This window comes from Bufo bufo, chromosome 7 (assembly GCF_905171765.1).
Source record: "Bufo bufo chromosome 7, aBufBuf1.1, whole genome shotgun sequence".
In the NCBI taxonomy this organism is placed as follows: domain Eukaryota; kingdom Metazoa; phylum Chordata; class Amphibia; order Anura; family Bufonidae; genus Bufo; species Bufo bufo.
The window spans coordinates 104,997,923-105,018,589 of NC_053395.1; the positions used below are offsets into that span (position 1 = coordinate 104,997,923).

Sequence of the window (20,667 nt, forward strand, 5' to 3'; positions counted from 1 at the left end):
GAAACTAGAACAAAAACACCAAAAATTCCTAAAAACAGAAGATCTGACCAAATTAGATGCACTTAGAACAGAACTTAGAAACTTACTAAATATCCGATCTGCGAAAATATACCTCTCAGCTCAATTCAAGTATTATGCCCATGGAGACAAGGGTTCAAAATTCATGTTATCTCAATAAAAAAGAAGGAAAACTAGGACTTACAGTATATCCATAGTGTTAAATCAGCTATTTCTCGCCCACTGATGTCTACAGAACAAATTGTCTGCGTGCTTTAGCAAATTCTATCAACAAATGAGTGGACTGGTTATTTATTACTATGACACTTTTAAAATACTGCATACCTCCCCAATTTATAAACGCAATAGAGACCCCCTTGCAAGGGTTTTGGTTAACTCCACCCTGTCCCCTTTCTTTACCAGCTGCAATGGAACCCGACAAGGCTGCCCCCTGTCCCCTTTACTCTTTGTACTTACCATTGAACCCCTATTGCAAACACTGAGACAGGATGACAGGGTTGAGTGAATGCAAGTTGGAGAAACACACCACCAAACTGCAGCCTTTGCTGATGATTTATTGATCATCATCACCAATCCTCATTAGGCACTGCCGGCTATCCACTCGATTTTAAACACATTTGGGAAGCTGTCCAACTTCCTCATAAATTTCTCAAAATCGCAAGTATTAAACATATCCCTAAATGCACAGACACAACAACTCTTACAACTTCAATCTCCATTTCAGTGGTCAAATGACTATATTACATTTCTGGGGATTCACTTAACCTCAAATCCTTCAGACCTTTACAAGGCCAATTTCCTAAATATGCCTACGCAAATACAAGCTTTATTAGACTCCTGGGAAACACCATTCGCCTCATGGTTTGGTAGGAGAGCGTTGATTAAAAACTATAGTATCCCCTAGGATCTTATATTTTCTGCAAACTCTACCTATACACCTACCTAACAGCTTTTTCTCGCAAATACGCACAATGCTCTCGACATACCTTTGGAAAAAAGGTAGGCCTAGACTTTCCCACACACAACTCATACAGCCCAACAGCAGAGGCGGCATTGGCCTCCCAGATTTCTTGCTATACTACAGTATAAAGCGATTCAGGGACTTAGATGTCTGGAATGGCTAAGAACTTATGAAGGTCAACTAGATGTCCAAACAGATACAGCTCAGATGACAATACCTCTGAGATAGCTTCTCTTTCTCCCAAAGGAGATCCAGAGGGATGTCAAATCTGACCTAAACCCATGCCCTTATAATACCATTAAAATCTGGAGACAATGCCTACGCTCAGCTGTACTTACCCCGCAAATCTCACTATTACTGCAAGTGAGGGATGTTCTGAATAACTCCTCCCCCCTCTTCAGGAGATCACTAACAACCATAGGGAAAAATATCACATTACCTGTAGTAGACCTACTAGACACCAACTTAAACTTATTTGAAAATTGGCAACTCCACCCCCAACTTAAATCTCCCCTACACTTACTCCATATCAAATATTTTATTAACAGTTTCTCAACATCCCCTCAGGACGCAAGTAACGAATATCTGCCCATTTGAGAAACTTGCCCTTGCAACCAGACCCCCGGTAAGGAAAATCTCAACTATCTATGCTAACTCTAATATCTAACAGCAGTCCCAAAGAACCACCATACATCAAAAAATGGGAAAGAACTTGAAATCCAGCTGTCAGACAAAGGAAAAACATTTCTGATGATACAAACCCCAAAAATCTCAAAATGTGTTAAATCACAAGAAAACTTCTACAAGGTACTAACAAGTTGGTATTATACCCCAGAGAGACTCCATGCAATATTCCCTACGACTAGCTCTTTATACTGGAGATGCCACCGGAAAATGGGCACATTTATACATGTCTGGTGGGAATGCCCCATAATTTTCTTCTATTGGCATGAGGTTGGAGGCATTATCTCACAAATTTGTCAAATACCATTACCCATAACACCCAAAACCTTCCTCCTTAATATATACGATGGCCATCTAAAACCTAACTTACGAACAAAATAATGTACTCATTTGCTAGCCGCTGCTAGACTTCTAATAGCAGTACATTGGAAATCTGAGTCATCTCCCCCTATCCCCCAATGGCTTACTAGATGTGATCACATCTACCGAAAGGAGCAAATTGCTAGTTGGGAAAATGGATCCCACCCTAAGTTCCTACTCATTTGGAATATGTTGCCTCACGTGTGGTTGCCGCTGGCAACATAATAGTATTGGCAGTATAGCAGCCTGAGCTGTTGCTAGGCAGCTTGCTGTCAAGGGCAGGTGGTTCCACCTGACAATATGTCTTTGTATGTGTGCACTTTCCTTGTTTGTTGTGCACGAGGTTTATGTATGTGTCCACTGTGACACCTTCCTTCACTTGCGGTTGTCCGCGGCAACGTGTGGTGTTGTGTGCATGTGGTGGCAGTGTCTCGGCCTTCTGGCTGTTCCCCAGGACATGGTTGCCACCCATGCCATTGCCGGTGGTAACAGGTGAGTGGAATGCTTGTTTGTGCTTTTCCCTTTAAGTGGCTTCACTACCCTGTCTGGTCCTGGAAGGGTTAATTCCCTTTCCAGTGTGTGTTTGTGTGGGTGTGGCCATTTGGGCTATTTAGCCTCTGCTGAGACCTGTAGCTGAGGGGTACTCCAGCCTTGTAGTAAGCTGGAGTCTTCCTCCTGGTCTCTTATACCATCTGACAGTGAGGGCCACCCTTGTGGTCATAAATATTATGTCACGATGTTATTCTATGTTTGTGTGGTGTATATTCTTACTGCAGATATGGATCTGGGTTCCTGTGTGTTTTTGTGTGTGTGCTGTGTCTCTTCTATGTTTGGTGTGGACAGCAGCACTTGAGCACGGGATCCAGTCAGTGTGTCTGTGGCAGGTAGGGGTGGAAGTGGTTTTACTCTCCTGCCATATCCATATGCTGTTTGTTTCTCCTTTCTTGCAGTTTGGCCAGTTTAGACTCCTGTTCGTCCGTGTCAAGGAGGAACAGGTTGTCTTACCCAGCTCCTAGTTCAGGGATCCCTTGAGGGCTAGTAGAGACCCGAGGTTCCTGAGTATGAGCCCTCCTACCATCAGGGTTGGCTCATACAGCTAGGAGTCAGGGTCAGAATTAGGGATGCGTTAGGAGGTGACCTGCTTCCTAATTCTGTTGTCCTGGTCAAGCAGCTTCCTTTTATATGACACCGCACGGCTGAGGGTTTCCCCCACTCTCAGCCGTGACACTCTCACCTTCCCAAACCCTCTATCCCCAAAACTCTTTATATATTCTTTGTTATATGTTTAATCCCAACATTGATTAGTACTAAACTGTCTTGCTCATAATTATGTATCCACCTTTGTAAAATGGGTACGATACTTTGATTTCTTCTGAACTGTATACATCAGTTTTTGTGTACCTTAATAAAAAATTATAAAAACTAAAACTAACAAAGACCTCCACAATTCCCTGCCCCCATAACAGCAACCTCCACAGGGTTTGCACCTTTAACAGTGACCTTCACAGTACCCCACCCCTTTCAGTGACCTCTACAGTGGCTGCCCCATTATTAGTGATCTCCACAGTACTCGCCCCCTTAACAATGACCTCCACAATGCCCTGCCCCCTAACAGAGACCTCCACAGCACCCACCCCTTTAAGAGTGACCTCCACAGTACCCCGCACTCTTAACAGTGATTTCCACAATACCCTGCCCCATTAACAGTGACCTCCACAGCGCACCGTTCCCTTAAAATTTGACCTCCATAGAGGACTATCCCCTTAACTGTGTCCTCTACAGTACCCTGCCCCCTTAACACTGACCTCCACAGCGGCCTGCCCCTTAACAGTGAACCCCCCACAGTGGCCTGCCCCCTTAACAGTAACCCCCACCACCACAGTGCCCTGCACAGTGGCCTGCCCCTTAACATTGACCTGCACAGGGCCCCTCCCCTTGCCCCTTTAATACAAGACCTCAACAGCACCCTGTCCCCTTAAAATGTGACATCCATAGCACCTTACCCCTTAACAGTGACCTCCACAGCACCACACTCCCTTAACATTCACCACTTGAAGGGCGGCCCCCCTACTGCACCATGCCCCCTTAATATAAGACTTCCACAGCACCCTGTTCCCTTAATATAAGACTTCCACAGCACCCTGACACCTTAAAATGTGACCTCCACATCACCACACCCCCTTAACAGTGACCTCCAACTGTGAAGAACAATGGCTGAGTTATGGATACCTGGTGTAACTGTGTATGTCACAACTGAAGGACCTGCGATCTTCTATTGGATAATAAGAGTCATGTGACTGTGAATGGCAGTTAGTGAGTGAAGTTGCGAGCTCCTATTGACTAATAATTTTTTTTGAATATCTCAGGAACGATACGTCCTAGAGAGCGTCTAAAACCTTCCCTGACACCTGATGTACCAATGTGCCAAATTTGGTGCAGATCGGTCCAGTTGTTTGGCTGTGCATAAAAAAACTGACAGACAGAAATCAATTTTTATATACAGTGGGGAAAATAAGTATTTCATAAATTGGCGATTTTGCAAGTTTTCCCACCTACAATGAATGAAGAGGTCTGTAATTTTTATTTTAGGTACACTTCAACTGTGAGAGAATAAAAAAATATATATATATAAATCCAGAAAATCACATTGTATGATTTTTAAATAATTAATTTGCATTTTATTCTATGAAATAAGTGTTTGATACACTAGAAAAAAACAGAACTTAATATTTAGTACAGAAACCTTTGTTTGCAATTACAGAGGTCAGACGTTTCCTGTATTTTTTATTTTTTTTGTCAAATCTTTATTTGTCATTATGATGAAAATAACACCAAACAATAAAGGGGGCAACATGCCCAATATCATGAAGACAATAAGGCAATTAGTACAGCCAAAAGTCAGCAATGAAGACTGTTACAAAGTTAAGTTGAATGAATAACAACAAGAGCATATGTAATGGCTTAGAAAACAGGAGTAAACAACGCTACAATGCTAAGTCAGAAGGAGTGAATGAGTGTTTCTAGGATACACTCAGATCCCGGGATGTTAATAGACGAGGGGCAACGTTAGAGTTATTGTACCATTTAATGATCCCGGGGAAGTCTAAAGATATAAAAACAGGGGCGTGATCAGATACAGTGATGCTGCGGATATCAGCGCTCTGTACCTGAGGTAGATACCGGTCTTGGATGAGGAAATAATCTAACCTTTGGTATTACCTGTGTGGGTTAGAATAGAACGTGAAGTCTTTAGAATCAGCGTGCTTGGACCTCCAGACATCTAAGGCAGAGGTTTCTCAGGCTCCCCTGCAACCCACTCAGTGTTCTATATGAAATTGATTATTTACAATTGGTCACTAGGACCAGTAATTGTCTCTGGGTTGACACGTATTATTAAAGTACTAAAAATTAACATTTATTACTTGTCCTTAAATTTTTTTCCTAGAACTAATGTGATTAAAAATATAAGCCGTGTCTGCACTGTCACTAGTAATAATCTGAAGATTGTTGTGAGACCACTGGAGGGCAGTCTTCACTTTTGGCTGCCGGGCTATCTCCACTATCTCCACACAGAATCTACCGTGCTCTATTTGGTGCACACTGTTTGTTTCACAGTGCGCTACCTACTGATAGCGAATGCCCTCCTAGTGTTCACTAATTACTTATTATTGTGTCAGAACTTCTTGCTTTGCATGACACTGGCTGGCTAAAATATAACATAGATCACTCTCTGCCCCCCATGGCACGACTGATATTTTTAATCACGTTAGTTCTAGGAAAAAAATTTAAGGACAAGTAATAAATGTTACATTTTTGTACTTTAATAATACGTGTCAACCCAGAGACAATTACTGGTCCTAGTGACCAATTGTAAATAATCAGTTTTTCATGTCTAAACACGTGTTAGTAGGTCAAATGAAAATAAAGTGACTATATGAAATTGCAGACTTCCCAGAAGAGGCGTCCAATAGCGGATTGAAGACAAGGTTAAGGTCCCCACCTATTAGTAGCAATATCCGAGAAAACTTTCTTCAGCCATATGACTGTATTCGTGTTGGGAGCTTAGAGGTTACAAAAAGTGACATCCATGCCCCCTAGTTTACCCGAGAGGAACAAATATCTTCCTTCAGGGTCTGCCACCACAGATGTGGCCAAGAAGGACACATTTTTATGTATCCCAATGCTGATCTCTCTGGACGAGCTAGTATGGTAGGAATGATACTATTTACTAAAGCAGGAGCAAGATATAGAGGGTATGCGTCCTGTTCGAAAATGAGTTTCCTGTAACAATACAACTTCAGCATTACTTCTCCTTATTTGAAAAATGTGACTTTGCTTAACGGGGTTATTGCACCCATTGACGTTGAACGAAGCTATGTTAAGGTTCAAGGTGGCCCTTTTTGAAAATAGTAAGGAGAATGACAATTACTGTATGGTTGCCTCATGATATAACATATGAACCATAAAACCAATAAAATATAGGCAAAGACAATAAATATCACACGAAGGGATGCACAAACAACAGTGCAACCTAATCTGCCTAAGCTGCCAGATAATAAGCCATACTGTAGGTTAGAAAAGGACAACCCGACATATTGTATATTAGAATGGGGAAGAGGTAGATGGGGGGATTGTGTTGGTAGTGAAGATTAAGGTAATTGGTAACTGGCGAACATATGCCAACCGGAGGAATGTCCATCAAGGGAAGGGTGTACTTAGGGTGTAATTAACCCCTACCTCGGCCGGCTAATCAAAGCAGTAATAGGACAACATAAGAAGTATAAGAGAGCGGCTGAATGTTACTCAGCCATTAGAGTCCATGCGGGATGACTTGTTGATCTTCCTGGATCTCTGCTTCCCGACGGTGGACCAAGGAATGGGTGGAGAAGGAGATGGGTCGCCATCTTACGGAATCGGGAGCCATGAAGGGATTTAAAGAGGCGGCAGCTGCAATGTTTTCCACACCTGTTGTAGATCTTCTGCGGCGCGAATGGTTAGGCGCCGGGTGCCAGACGTGATCAGGATACCAAATAGAAACAACCACCTATAAGGTATTTTAGCAGAATGTAATGCTTCTGTGATGGGTTTCAGAATCCTTTTTGGAGGGTAGAAGGAGCAATGTCCTGGTAAAGCTGAACTTTAACATCTGCAATTTTCACCTCTGCTAGCCCTCTGGCTTTTTCCAGGCCTGCATCGAAATAGTCCCTGGACAGAGGGCTAGTGTCACTCATCGCCTGGAGGTGTTGGGAGCGGCCAGCAGCACTATTAGGATCGTCACAGGCTCCTTCCTCCGTGGAGATGCTTTCCCGCCCGGCGCCATCTTATCTGAGCACACGAGCGGCTGTGCATCTTTGCAGCTTGTTTACTTCTTCTTGCCCGATTTTGCTGCAGGGGAGTCGCTGGATGTTGCCCCAGGTGGGTCATTTGGCTGTATTTTAACCATCACTCGGTGATATGGTGCAGTAGAGGCTTATAGGCAGCTTAGTGGCGGGGGCGCCTCACTCAAGCATCCGCCATCTAGCGCGGTCAGGCTCCTCCCCCTTCCTGTAGTTCTTTCAGGTTTCAGGGCTGTCGCTGGGCTACATTGAGTTTCAGCTCCCTCCAAAGGTTTTCGATTGGGTTCAGGTCTGGAGATTAGCTAGGCCACTCCAGGACCTTGAAATGCTTCTTATGAAGCCACTCCTTAGTTGCCCTGGCTGTGTGTTTCAGGTCATTGTCATGCTGGAAGACCCAACCACGACCCATCTTCAATTCTTTTACTAAGTGAAGGAGGTTCTTGGCCAAAATCTTGCGATACATGGCCCCATCCATCCTCCCTTTAATACGGTGCAGTCGTTCTGTCCCCTTTGCAGAAAAACACCCCAAAAGTATGTTTTTACCCCCATGCTTTACAGTTGGGACAGTGTTCCTGGGGTTGTACTCATCCTTCTTCTTCTTCCTAACAGGTGGAGTGGAGTTGATACCAAAAAGTTCTATTTTGGTCTCATCTGACCACATGACCTTTTCCCATGCCTCCTCTGGATCACCCAGATGGTCATTGGCGAACTTCAGACGAGCCTGGACATGTGCTGGCATGAGCAGGGGAACTTTGCGTGTCCTGCAGGATTTTAATCCACGACGGTGTAGTGTGTTACTAATAGTAATCTTTGAGACTGTGGTCCAAGCTCTCTTCAGGTCATTTACCAGGTCCTGCCGTGTAGTTCTGGGCTTATTCCTGACCGTTCTCAGAATCATCCTTATCCCACGAGATGAAATCTTGCATGGAGCCCCAGACAGAGGAAGATTGACAGTCATCTTGTGTTTCTTCCATTTTCTAATAATTGTGCCAACAGTTGTTGCTTTCTCACCAAGCTGCTTGCCTATTGTCCTGTAGCCCATCCCAGCCTCGTGCAGGTCTACAATTTTGTTCCTGGTTTCCTTAGACAGCATTTTGGTCTTGGCCATGGTGGAGAGGTTGGAGTGTGAACGATTGAGTGGACAGGTGTCTTTTATACAGGTAACGAGTTCAAATAGGTGCAATTAATACAGGTAATGAGTGCAGAGTAGGAGGGCTTTTGAAAGAAAGACAGATCTGTGAGAGCCATAATTCTTGCTGGTTGGTAGGTGATCAAATACTAATTTCATGCAAAAAAAAGGCAAATTAATTTAAAAATCATACAATGTGATTTTCAGGATTTTTCTTTTAGATTTTGTCTCTCACAGTTGAAGTGTACCTACGATAAAAATTACAACTATTTCATTTAATGTTTGTGAGTGAGGTTAAAAGATATCCACAGTGTTCCCCATAACATTGACCTCTACAGCACCCCTCCCCCTTAACATTGACCTCCACAGCAGATCGCCCCATTAACAGTGACCTCCACAGTACCCTGCTCCCTTAACAGTGGCCTCACAGTACCCTGAAGCCTTAACATTGACTTCCACAGCAGCTGCCCTTTAATAGTGGCCTCCACAGTCCCCTGCCCCTTAAGAGTGACCTCCACACTGCCTGTCCCTTTAACAGTGACCTCCACAGCAGCCTGCCCCCTTAACCGTAACATCCACAGCAGCTGCCCTTTTAATAGTGACCTCCACAGTCCTCACCCCCATAACAGTAACCTTCACAGTGTCTGCCCCTTTAACAGTGACCTCCACAGTACCCCGTCTTGTTAACAGTGATTTCCATAATAATCCGCCCACTTAACATTGACCTTCGCAGAGCTTCATTCCCTTAAAATGTGACCTCCACAACACCCCGCCACCTTAACAGTGTCCTCTACAGCTCTCCACCCCATAACACTGACCTCCATAGCAGATCGTTCCCTTAACTGTGACCTTCACTGTTCCCTGCCCCTTCAACAGTGACCTCCACAGCGGCCGCCCCTTTATTAGTGACCTCCACAGTACCCCATCTCCTTAACAGCAATTTCCACAATAACCCGCCTCCTTAACAGTGACCTCTACAGCACTCTGCCCCTTAACACTGACCTCCATAGCTGACTATCTCCTTACCTGTGACCTCCACAGCAGCCTGCCCCCTTAATTTTGACCTCCACAGCACTCTGCTCCTTTAACAGTGTCATCCAGAGCGCCCTGCCCCTTTAAAGGTTACCTACAGCAGTGAAGAAAAATGGCTGAGTTGTTATAGAAACCTGGTGTAAAACTGTGTATGTCAAGACTAAGATCCTGCCAGCTTCTATTGGCTGATAATGGTCATGTGACAGTGTGTTTGGCATTTGGGATATGAGTGAAAGACCTGTGGGGTTCTATTGGCTAATGCAGGTCATGTGATGGTGCCATATTAGCATCTTTTTGGAATATCTCAGGAACGGTACATTCTAGAGAGCTGAGACCTGGCCTAAAACTTTCCCGGACTCCAGATGTACCTATGTCTCAAATTGGGTGCAGTCGTTTGGTCATGCATAAAGAACAGACAGACGGAAACTCATGTTCATATATATATATTGTAGAGGACGCCAAGGTTGGGTCCTCAGTGACAGATATGTATCACCATTATTTGGGTTGTGGTGCCTTTAAGAAAGCACTCCCTAGGATCCGGGACCCACAGAGTTAACTCACTCTCCTGATAAGAGGAAAAGGAAGTGAGTGAGGGGGTGGTGTGGTGTGGTGTGGTGGACACACTGCTGTGGCTGGCTGTGAACAGAGCTGGAAACTGAGGACATGTGGAAAGTTTGGCAGGAGAGCCGACTGGAATCTACCACAGACTAAAAAGAACCCAGGGTAAAAAATACCTTTATTTTTGAACGGACTGTTCTATTGATTATGTTGTGCTGAACTAAGCGGACTTTAAGTTGGGTTTGTTTGTACCTTGGCTGCTGGAAGCTGTACCTATTTTCGTTTTGGAAAATAAACATCCGTTTTCTATAACCCTGGGCTGGCTCATACACCTGGTTTATTGGAGCGATCTTCCCCCCATATTACAATATATATATAATAGACTAGCAGGATGACCCGACTCCGCACGGGTATATGTTCACTATTTCATTTAATGTTTGTGTGTGAGGTTAAAAGATATCGACAGTGTCCCTCATAACAGTGCCCCACCCCCTTAAAATGTGACCTCCACAGCACCCCACCCACCCCCGCAACAAAGACCTCCACAGCGGCCCACCCCCTAACAGTGACCCTCCACAGGGCCTAGCTCCTTTAACATTGACCTTCACAGTACCCCACCTCCATAACCGTGTTCTCCACAGCAGCCCATCCCCTTAACACTGACTCTCCACAGCACCCTGCCCCTAAAATTGACTTCCACAGCAGTCCACCCCCATAACAGTGACCTCCACAGAGGCCCGCCCTCTTAACAATGAGATCCAAAGTACGCCGTCCCCTTAACAATGATCTCCACAGTAACCCACCCCCTTAACAGTGACCTCCACAGAACACCAACCCCTTAACCAGGACTGGTCCAAGGATTTTTGCCACCCTAGGCAAAAGCTAATTTTGCCGCCCCCCTTGACTCCGTCTATTGACCACGCCCTTTGACCCGCCCCTTTTTTGTCACCCACCTATTTATACAGACTGTACCCTTCATTGTGGTAAGGCCAGGTTTTCTCCCTCCAGCTACATACCATATCATCCACAGATCCCCACAAGTGTCACATCCACAGATCCCCACAAGTGTAATCCACAGATCCTCTCCCCACCCAGCGCCGCCTCCTAGCTAATTTATTCACTTCACTTGCCCCTAAGGTAAATGCAAAGAAGCACCGTAATCTCGCACAGGCGCACTGGATACAGTAGTCTGCGCCCGTGCTGACTACTGGCAGAGGCATCGTCGAGCGAGGTGTGCTGGAAAATGGCGCATGCGCACTTCGCTCGATGATGCCTCTGCCAGTAGTCCGCACGGCCCAGGCGCAGACTACTGTATCCAGTGCGCCTGTGTGAGATTACGGCGCTTCTCTGCATTTACCTCAGCGGCAAGTAAAGTGAAGGAGGCGGTGCTGCGGCCTGGATAAAAAGGCCCTAATGCTAAGCTTGGCCAGAGCGGCGCCGACTCCCCCAGCAAGAGTGCGCTGTACGCGGTGGCGTACTTTGCTTATGGGTGGCGCCGGCCCTGCCCTTTACAGTGACCTCCACAGAACCCCACCCCCTTAACTATGACCTCCACTGTGATCTGTCCCTTTACACTGACTTTACACAGTGGCCCGTTCCTTAAAGGTGACCTCCACAATGCCCCGCCCCCTTAAAAGTAACCTCTGTCAAGTCTAGAACTTATGAGGAGGTAAGTTCTAGACTTGACAGCGGTGAATCAATAGATGTCGTATATCTGGACTTCTCCAAAGCATTTGACACTGTACCACATAAAAGGTTAGTATGTAAAATGAGAATGCTTGGACTGGGAGAAAACGTCTGTATGTGGGTAAGTAACTGGCTCAATGATAGAAAACAGAGGGTTGGTTATTAACAGTACACACTCAGATTGGGTCACTGTCACTAGTGGGGTACCTCAGGGGTCAGTATTGGGCCCTATTCTCTTCAATATATTTATTAATGATCTTGTAGAAGGCTTGCATAGTAAAGTATCAATTTTCGCAGATGACACTAAACTGTGTAAAGTAATTAACACTGAAGAGGACAGTATACTACTAAAGAGGGATCTTTATAGTTTGGAGGCTTGGGCAGATAAGTGGCAGATGAGGTTTAACAGTGACAAATGTAAGGTTATGCACATGGGAAGGAATAATGCAAGTCACCAGTACATACTAAAGGGTAAAACACTCGGTAACACTGACATGGAAAAGGATCTAGGAATTTTAATAAACAGTAAACTAAGCTGCAAAAACCAGTGTCAGGCAGCTGCTGCCAAGGCCAATAAGATAATCGGTTGCATCAAAAGGGGCATAGATGTCCGTGATAAGAACATAGTCCTACCACTTTACAAATCGCTAGTCAGACCACACATGGAGTACTGTGTACAGTTTTGGGCTCCTGTACACAAGGCAGACATAGCACAGCTGGACAGGGTCCAGAGGAGGGCAACTAAAGTAATAACTGGAATGGAGCAACTACAGTACCCTGAAAGATTTTCAAAATTAGGGTTATTCACTCTAGAAAAAAGACAACTGAGGGGAGTATATATGTATAAATATATCAGGGGTCAGTACAGAGATCTATCCCATCATCTATTTATCCCCAGGACTGTGACTGTGACGAGGGGACATCCTCTGCGTCTGTAGGAAAGAAGGTTTGTACACAAACATAGAAGAGGATTCTTTACGGTAAGAGCAGTGAGACTATGGAACTCTCTGCCTGAGGAGATGGTGATAGTGAGTACAATAAAGGAATTCAAGAGGGGCCTGGATATATTTCTGGAGCATAATAATATTACAGGCTATAGCTACTAGAGAGGGGTTGTTGATCCAGGGAGTTATTCTGATTGCCTGATTGGAGTTGGGAAGGAATTTTTTATTCCCCTAAAGTGGGGAAAATTGACTTCTACCTCACAGGGTTTTTTATGCCTTCCTCTGGATCAACTTGCAGGATGACAGGAGGAACTGGATGGACAAATGTCTTTTTTCGGCCTTATGTACTATGTTTCTATGTTACAGTGCCCGCCTCCTTAACAGTGACCTGCACAGTGGCCCACCCCCTTAACAATGACCTCTTTAGCACCTCACCCCCTTAACATTGACCTCCATAGTACCCCGCCAGCTTAAGTGTGACTTCCACAGTGTCCGTCCCCTTAACAGAGACCTCCACAGTACCATGACCCTTTAACACTGACCTCCACAGCGGCCCGCTCCCTTAACAGTGGCCCTCCACAGTGCCCTGCACAGCAGCCCACTGCCTTAACATTGGCCTGCATAGGCCCTTCCCCTTTGAGTGACCCCCCACTACACCATGCCCCTTAATATAAGACTTCCACAGCACCCTGCCCCCTTAAAATGTGATATCCATAGCACCTCGTCCCTTAACCTTGACCTCCAAATAGCTGAAACCTGGAAACTGTGTATGTTAAGACTGAAGGACCTGCGAGTTGTGTGAATTGCAGAATGTAAGTGAAGCTGCCAGCTCCTATTGGCTAATACATTTTTTTGCAATATCTCAGGAACGGTATATCCTAGAGAGCTGAGACACCGTCTAAAGTTCTCCTGGACACCTGATTTACCTAATTTGGTGCAGATTGGTCCAGTCGTTGGCCGTGCATAAAGAACAGACAGACAGACAGAAATACATTTTTATATATATGAGAGATAAGAGAAAAAGACTAGCAGGATGATGTGGCTTCGCATGGTTATATTTCCACTATTTCATTTAATGTGTGTGAGGTTAAAAGATATCCACAGCATTCCCTATAACATTGATCTCCACAGCAGCCCACCCCCTTAACTTTTACATTCACAGCAGCCCGTCCCCTAAAAAGTGACCTCCACAAAGGACTGCCCCCTTAACTATGTCATTCACAGCACCTCGCCCCTTTAACAGTGACCTCCAAAAAATCATGCTCCCTTAAGTGTGACCTCCACAGTGCCCTGCCTTCTTTACATGACCTCCACATTGCACCACCACCTTATCACTGACCTGAAACAGTGGCCCGCACCCTTTACAGTGACCCTCCACAGCGATCTACCCTTTAACAGTGACCTCCACAGGGCCCACCCCTTAACAGTGACCCCTCCACAGTGCCCCGTCCCCTTAAAATTAACCTTTAAATCATACCGCCCCCCTTAACAGTGACCTGGCACAGTAGCCCACCCTCTTAAAAGTTACCTCTACAGCACCTCGCCCACTTAACATTGACCTCAACAGTATCTTGCCCACTTAACACTGACCTGCACAGTGGCCCGCACCCCTTACAGTGACTCCTCCAAAATGCTCTTCCTGCAAAAAAAAGAGCCCCGCAACAATAAGATCAGCAGAAAAATAAAAGAAATGTAGCTTTCAGAAAATGGAGACACATAAAAATTCTTTTTGTTTTCAAAAATGCTTTATTATGTAAAACTGAAACTACAACAAAAATACACGTATTTGGTATTGTTGTGTCCATATCAACTGCTCTATAAAAGCAATACGTGATCTGTCCTGTCAGGAGAACTCCATAAAAAACAAAAAATAAAAACTGTGCCTTAAAAGCATAATATCGAGCAATCAAAAATCATATGTACCCCAAAATGGTACCAATAAAACTGTCACCTCACCCCGTAGTTTACAAAATATGGTCACTTTTTGGGAGTTTCTACTCTAGGGGTGCATAAGGGGGTCTTCAAATGTGACATGGCAAGTGTCACATTTGAAATCTGCCCTCCAAAACCCATATGGCGCTCTTTTCCCTCTTCACCCTGCCGTGTACCAATACAGCCGTTTACGACCACATATACAGTGTTTCTGTAAACTGCAAAATCAGGATAATAAATATTGAGTTTTCTTTGGCTGTTAAACCTTGCTGTGTTACAAGGAAAAATAGACTAAAACTAAAAAGCTGCACAAAAAAAAGTGAAGTTTTGAAATTGCGCCTCCATTTTCCTTTCATTCTTGTGGAACGCCTAAAGGTTTAACAAATTTTGTAAAATCAGTTTTGAATAACTTGAAGAGTGTAGTTTCTAAAATGGGGTCATTTATGGGTGGTTTCTACTACACAAAGTCACCTCATAACTGAACTGGTCCTTAAAAAAGTGGGATTTGGAAATTTTCTTAAAAATTTCAAGAATTGCTTCTAAAATTATACGCCTTCTAATATACAAAAAAAAATAAAATGACATTTACAAAATGATGCCAACATGAAGTAGACATCTGGAAAATGTACAGTAACAACTATTTCATGATGTATCACAATCTGCTTCAGATTTCAAAAATTTTGAATTTTCCCAAATTTTCTGTCAATTTTGGAATTTTTTATAAATAAAAGGTGAAACATAGTGACTCAAATTTACCACTAACATGAAGTACAATATGTCACGAGAAAACAGTCTCAGAATCGCTTATATAAGTAAAAGTGTTTCAGAGTTACAACCACATCAAGTGAAACATTTCAGATTTGTAAAATGTGGCTTGGTTCTTATGGTGAAAACTAGCTTGGTCTTGAAGGGGTTAAGGCTACTTTCACACTTGTGCTTTCCTTTTCCGCTTTTTAGATCTGTTATAGGATCTCAATAGCGGGGGGAAACGCTTCTGTTTTGTCCTCATTCATTGTCAATAGGGACAAAACTGAACTGACCAAAACGGAATGCACCAGAACGCATTCCGTTTAGTTTGGTTGCGTCCCCATCGCGGACAGAATAATGCTGCAAGCATCGTTTTTCTGTCCGCAAAGTGGTGTGGAGCAAGACGGATCGTGTCAGAGAAAACGGTCCCCCATTGACTTTCAGTGGTGTTCATGACGGATCTGTCTTGGCTATTTTAAAGATAATACAACCGGATCCGTTTGTAACGGATGCAAACAGTTGTATTATCATGATGGAAGCAATTTTGCTGATTCATGATGGATCCAGAAAAAACAGTAGTATGAAAGTCACCTAAGACTCATGTATTAAACAATGGTCTTGCTAAATTTTCCACTATGTGTAATGAGAAATATAATAACCAAAATTGTATTGTGTATGTTTGCTTTAATATGTTCTAAGATAAGTATTTCATTTCAGAACCTGTTTTTCATTCTGTGGAGCCATATACAAAAAAAGAGCTGTCTGCTGTGAGTTTTCCAGACATTATTCGCAACTATAAAGTAATGGCAGCTGAAAATATTCCTGAGAACCCACTAAAGTTTTTATATCCAGATACACCAAAAGATATGGCATTTGGGAAGTACTACACAAGGCCTAAAGATGGTAAGTTTATCTGGCAGTTAGGCCTCATGCACACGACCGTTTTTTTTTGCAGTCCACAAAAACGGGTTCCGTTTTTCCGTGATCTGTGACCGTTTTTTCGTCCGTGGGTCTTCCTTGATTTTTGGAGGATCCACGGACATAAAAAAAAAGTCGTTTTGGTGTCCGCCTGGCCGTGCGGAGCCAAACGGATCCGTCCTGACTTACAATGCAAGTCAATGGGGACGGATCCGTTTGACGTTGACACAATTGCAATGGTGCAATTGCAAACGGATCCGTCCCCCATTGACTTTCAATGTAAAGTCAGGAGTTAATATACCATAGGATCGGAGTTTTCTCTAATCCGATGGTATATTTTAACTTGAAGCGTCCCCATCACCATAGGAACGCCTCTATGTTATGTTAGAGTATACCATCGGATTTGAGTTAGATCGTGAAACTCATATCCGACAGTATATTCTAACACAGAGGCGTTCCCATAGTGATGGGGACGCTTCAAGTTAGAATATCCTACGAACTGTGTACATGACTGCCCCCTGCTGCCTGGCAGCACCCGATCTCTTACAGGGGGCTGTGATCCGCACAATTAACCCCTAATTGTGCGTATCATAGCCACCTGTAAGAGATCAGGTGCTGCCAGGCAGGAGGGGGCAGACCCCCCTCCCTCCCCTGTATTACATTCATTGGTGGCCAGTGCGGCCTCACCTCTCCCCCCCCCCCCTAGTTTAAATCACGTTCCGAATCCCCCATCATTGGTGGCCAGTGCGGCCTCACCTCTCCCCCCCCCTAGTTAAAATCACGTTCCGAATCCCCCATCATTGGTGGCCAGTGCGGCCTCACATCTCCCCCCCCCCCCTAGTTAAAATCACGTTTCCCCATCATTGGTGGCCAGTGCGGCCTCACATCCCCCCCCCCTAGTTAAAATCACGTTCCCTCATCATTGGTGGCCAGTGCGGCCTCATATCTCCCCCCCCCCCCCCCTAGTTAAAATCACGTTCCCCCATCATTGGTGGCAGCGGAGAGTTCCGATCGGAGTCCCAGTTTAATTGCTGGGGCTCCGATCGGTAACCATGGCAACCAGGACGCTACTGCAGTCCTGGTTGCCATGGTTACTTAGCAATTTTTAGAAGCATTATACTTACCTTCGCTGTCTGTGACCGGCCGGGCGCTCCTCCTACTGCTAAGTGAAAGGTCTGTGCGGCGCATTGCCTATAGCACAGACCTGTCACTTACCAGTAGGAGGAGCGCCCGGCCGGTCACAGACATCGCAGGAAAGTATAATGCTTCTAAAAATTGCTTAGTAACCATGGCAACCAGGACTGCAGTAGCGTCCTGGTTGCCATGGTTACCGATCGGAGCCCCAGCGATTAAACTGGGACTCCGATCGGAACTCTCCACTGCCACCAATGATGGGGGAACGTGATTTTAACTGGGGGGGGGGAGATGTGAGGCCGCACTGGCCACCAATGATGGGGGATTCGGAATGTGATTTTAACTGGGGGGGGGGAGAGGTGAGGCCGCACTGGCCACCAATGATGGGGGATTCAGAACGTGATTTTAACTGGGGAAGGGGAGAGGGGAGGCCGTACTGGCCACCAATGATAGGGGATTCAGAACGTGATTTTAACTGGGGGGGGAGGTGGGGCCGCACTGGCCACCAATGATGGGGGATTCAGAACGTGATTTAACTGGGGGGGGGGAGAGGGGAGGCCGCACTGGCCACCAATGAATATAATATTGGGGAGGGAGGGGGTCTGCCCCCTCCTGGCTGGCAGCACCTGATCTCTTACAGGGGGCTATGATACGCACAATTAACCCTTTAGGTGCGGCACCTGAGGGGTTAATTATGCGGATCAAAGCCCCCTGTAAAAGATCGGGCAGTCATGTACATAGTTCTCAGTATATTCTAACTTGAAGCGTCCCCATCACTATGGTAACGCCTCTGTGTTAGAATATACTGTCGGATATGAGTTTTCACGAAGTGAAAACTCATATCTGAAAAAGCTTTTATGCAGACTGATCTGCGATCCGTCTGTGTGAAAGTTGCCAACGGCCATGAATCACGGACGCGGATGCCAATCTTGTGTTCATCCATGTTTTTTAACGGACCCATTGACTTGAATGGGTCCGTGAACCGTTGTCCGTCCAAAAAAACGGACAGGAAACACGGATCACGGCCGCGGATGAACAACGGTGCATTTTCCGAGTTTTCAACGGACCCATTGAAAGTCACGGAAAACGGAACAACGGCCACGGATGCACACAACAGTCGTGTGCATGAGGCCTAAGAGTTTTTTTTTTTTATGAGTGATATACAGTATATTGCGGATTAGATACTGACCCATTCACTTCTATGTGACCCTTTACCATTCCACGGCTCCGCAAAACAAATGAAACATGTCCTATACTTGTCCGTGAAAATCAGGACATGGCCCTATTGAAGTCTATGGATCAGCAAAAAAACGGAATGCAATCCATTTTTTTGCGGACATGCTGAACTGTCCGCAAAAAAACGGATCTGCATTTTTGCGGACAGCATACAGCTGTCTGAATGAGCCCTAACTTTTCTAAATACGGTACTGTCAGCACTGAAGTTCACCACAGCAAGCTACTCACATGCAACAGCATATCAGTTCCAATATAATCCAACGAAATAATAGAAATCGCATGACATTCTGGTAAAGACTATACCCGAAGCTGTATGAAAATAAGACCAGCAATAAGAGCTCTATTTACTAAGTTTCTGTGAAGCGGGACGCCTCTTGTATAGTCAGTGTAGCGGGACGCCGCTCACTCATACGAACAGTTCCCAGAATCTCTATTACACCAATAATTATACAGGTTCAACACGAACTATTTTTGTATGTATGGCCACAAATTAATAATTGGTTCGCTTTCATTTCTTGAAGACTGCCTTCATGTACTTTTGGAGGAATTTTAATATAGTGCATACGATTTTACATACTTAGTGATATACCATATGGTTTGGAGGGACCCTTGTTCCTGACCACTGCTGGATTGCCGCTACCTCTCTTAATCGAATTGTTCTCATATATATTTTTAGAGGAATTTTTTATATAGGACATTCAATCTTATGCATTTAGTGATACACTGTATGGTTTGTTAAGACCTCTTTTTTCTGACCATTGGAAGTTTTACAATATAGGATTGCTGCTACCCATTGCACATATCATCCTTATTGTTTTTAATCGTATTTATAATTATTTAACTTGTATCAATAAATTGCTTTCAATTGACACAATTGTCAGTGAGTGCCCAGATGTTACTTTTTTATATCCTATTCTTGTCCGTGAAAATCAGGACATGGCCCTATTGAAGTCTATGGATCAGCAAAAAGACGGAATGCAATCCATTTTTTTGCAGACATGCTGAACTGTCCACAAAAAAACGAATCTGCATTTTTGCGGACAGCAGACAGCCGTCTGAATGAGCCCTAACTGTTCTAAATACGGTACTGTCAGCACTGAAGTTCCCCACAGCAAGCTACTCACATGCACCAGCATATCAGTTCCAATATAATCCAGCTCTCAGGCCCAGACTCTCTGCCCGGGTTCTCTTTATGCAACTGCTGCAGGTGCAGCTAATCAGAGACAGCAGGCTAGCACACTTAGGCCCCTTTCACACGGGCGAGTATTCCGCGCGGATGCGATGCGTGAGGTGAACGCATTGCACCCGCACTGAATACCGACCCATTCATTTCTATGGGGCTGTTCACATGAGCAGTGATTTTCACGCATCACTTATGCGTTGCGTGAAAATCGCAGCATGCTCTATATTCTGCGTTTATCACGCAACGCAGGCCCCATAGAAGTGAATGGGGTTGCGTGAAAATCGCAAGCATCCGCAAGCAAGTGCGGATGCGGTGCGATTTTCACGCACGGTTGCTAGGAGACGATCGGGATGGAGACCCGATCATTATTATTTTCCCTTATAACATGGTTATAAGGGAAAATAATAGCATTCTGAATACAGAATGCAAAGTAAAATAGGGCTGGAGGGGTTAAAAAAAAAATAATAATAATTTAACTCACCTTAGTCCACTTGCTCGCGTAGCCCGGCATCTCCTTGTGTCTCCTTTGTTGAATAGGACCTGTGGTGAGCATTAAATACAGTTACAGGACCTTTGATGACGTCACTCCGGTCATCACATGGTACGTCACATGATCTTTTACCATAGTGATGGATCATGTGATGACCGGAGTGACGTCATCAAAGGTCCTGTAACTGTATTTAATGCTCACCACAGGTCCTATTCAACAAAGGAGACAGAAGGCGATGCCGGTCCGCGATCAAGTGGATTAAGGTGAGTTAAATTTATTATTTTTTTATTTTAACCCCTCTAGCGCTGTTTTACTTTGC

The 20,667-nt window shown here is 44.7% G+C and overlaps 1 protein-coding gene across 1 annotated transcript in view; it reads left to right on the forward strand.

Annotated features, from left to right (window-relative positions):
- STAT1 (signal transducer and activator of transcription 1) overlaps positions 1-20,667 on the forward strand; it is a 1,318,258-nt gene that overhangs the window by 1,155,955 nt on the left and 141,636 nt on the right. The window contains exon 21 of the mRNA XM_040441848.1: positions 16,105-16,290. Within this exon, the coding sequence (XP_040297782.1) occupies positions 16,105-16,290 (186 nt within the window). The remainder of the gene's footprint in view (positions 1-16,104; positions 16,291-20,667) is intronic.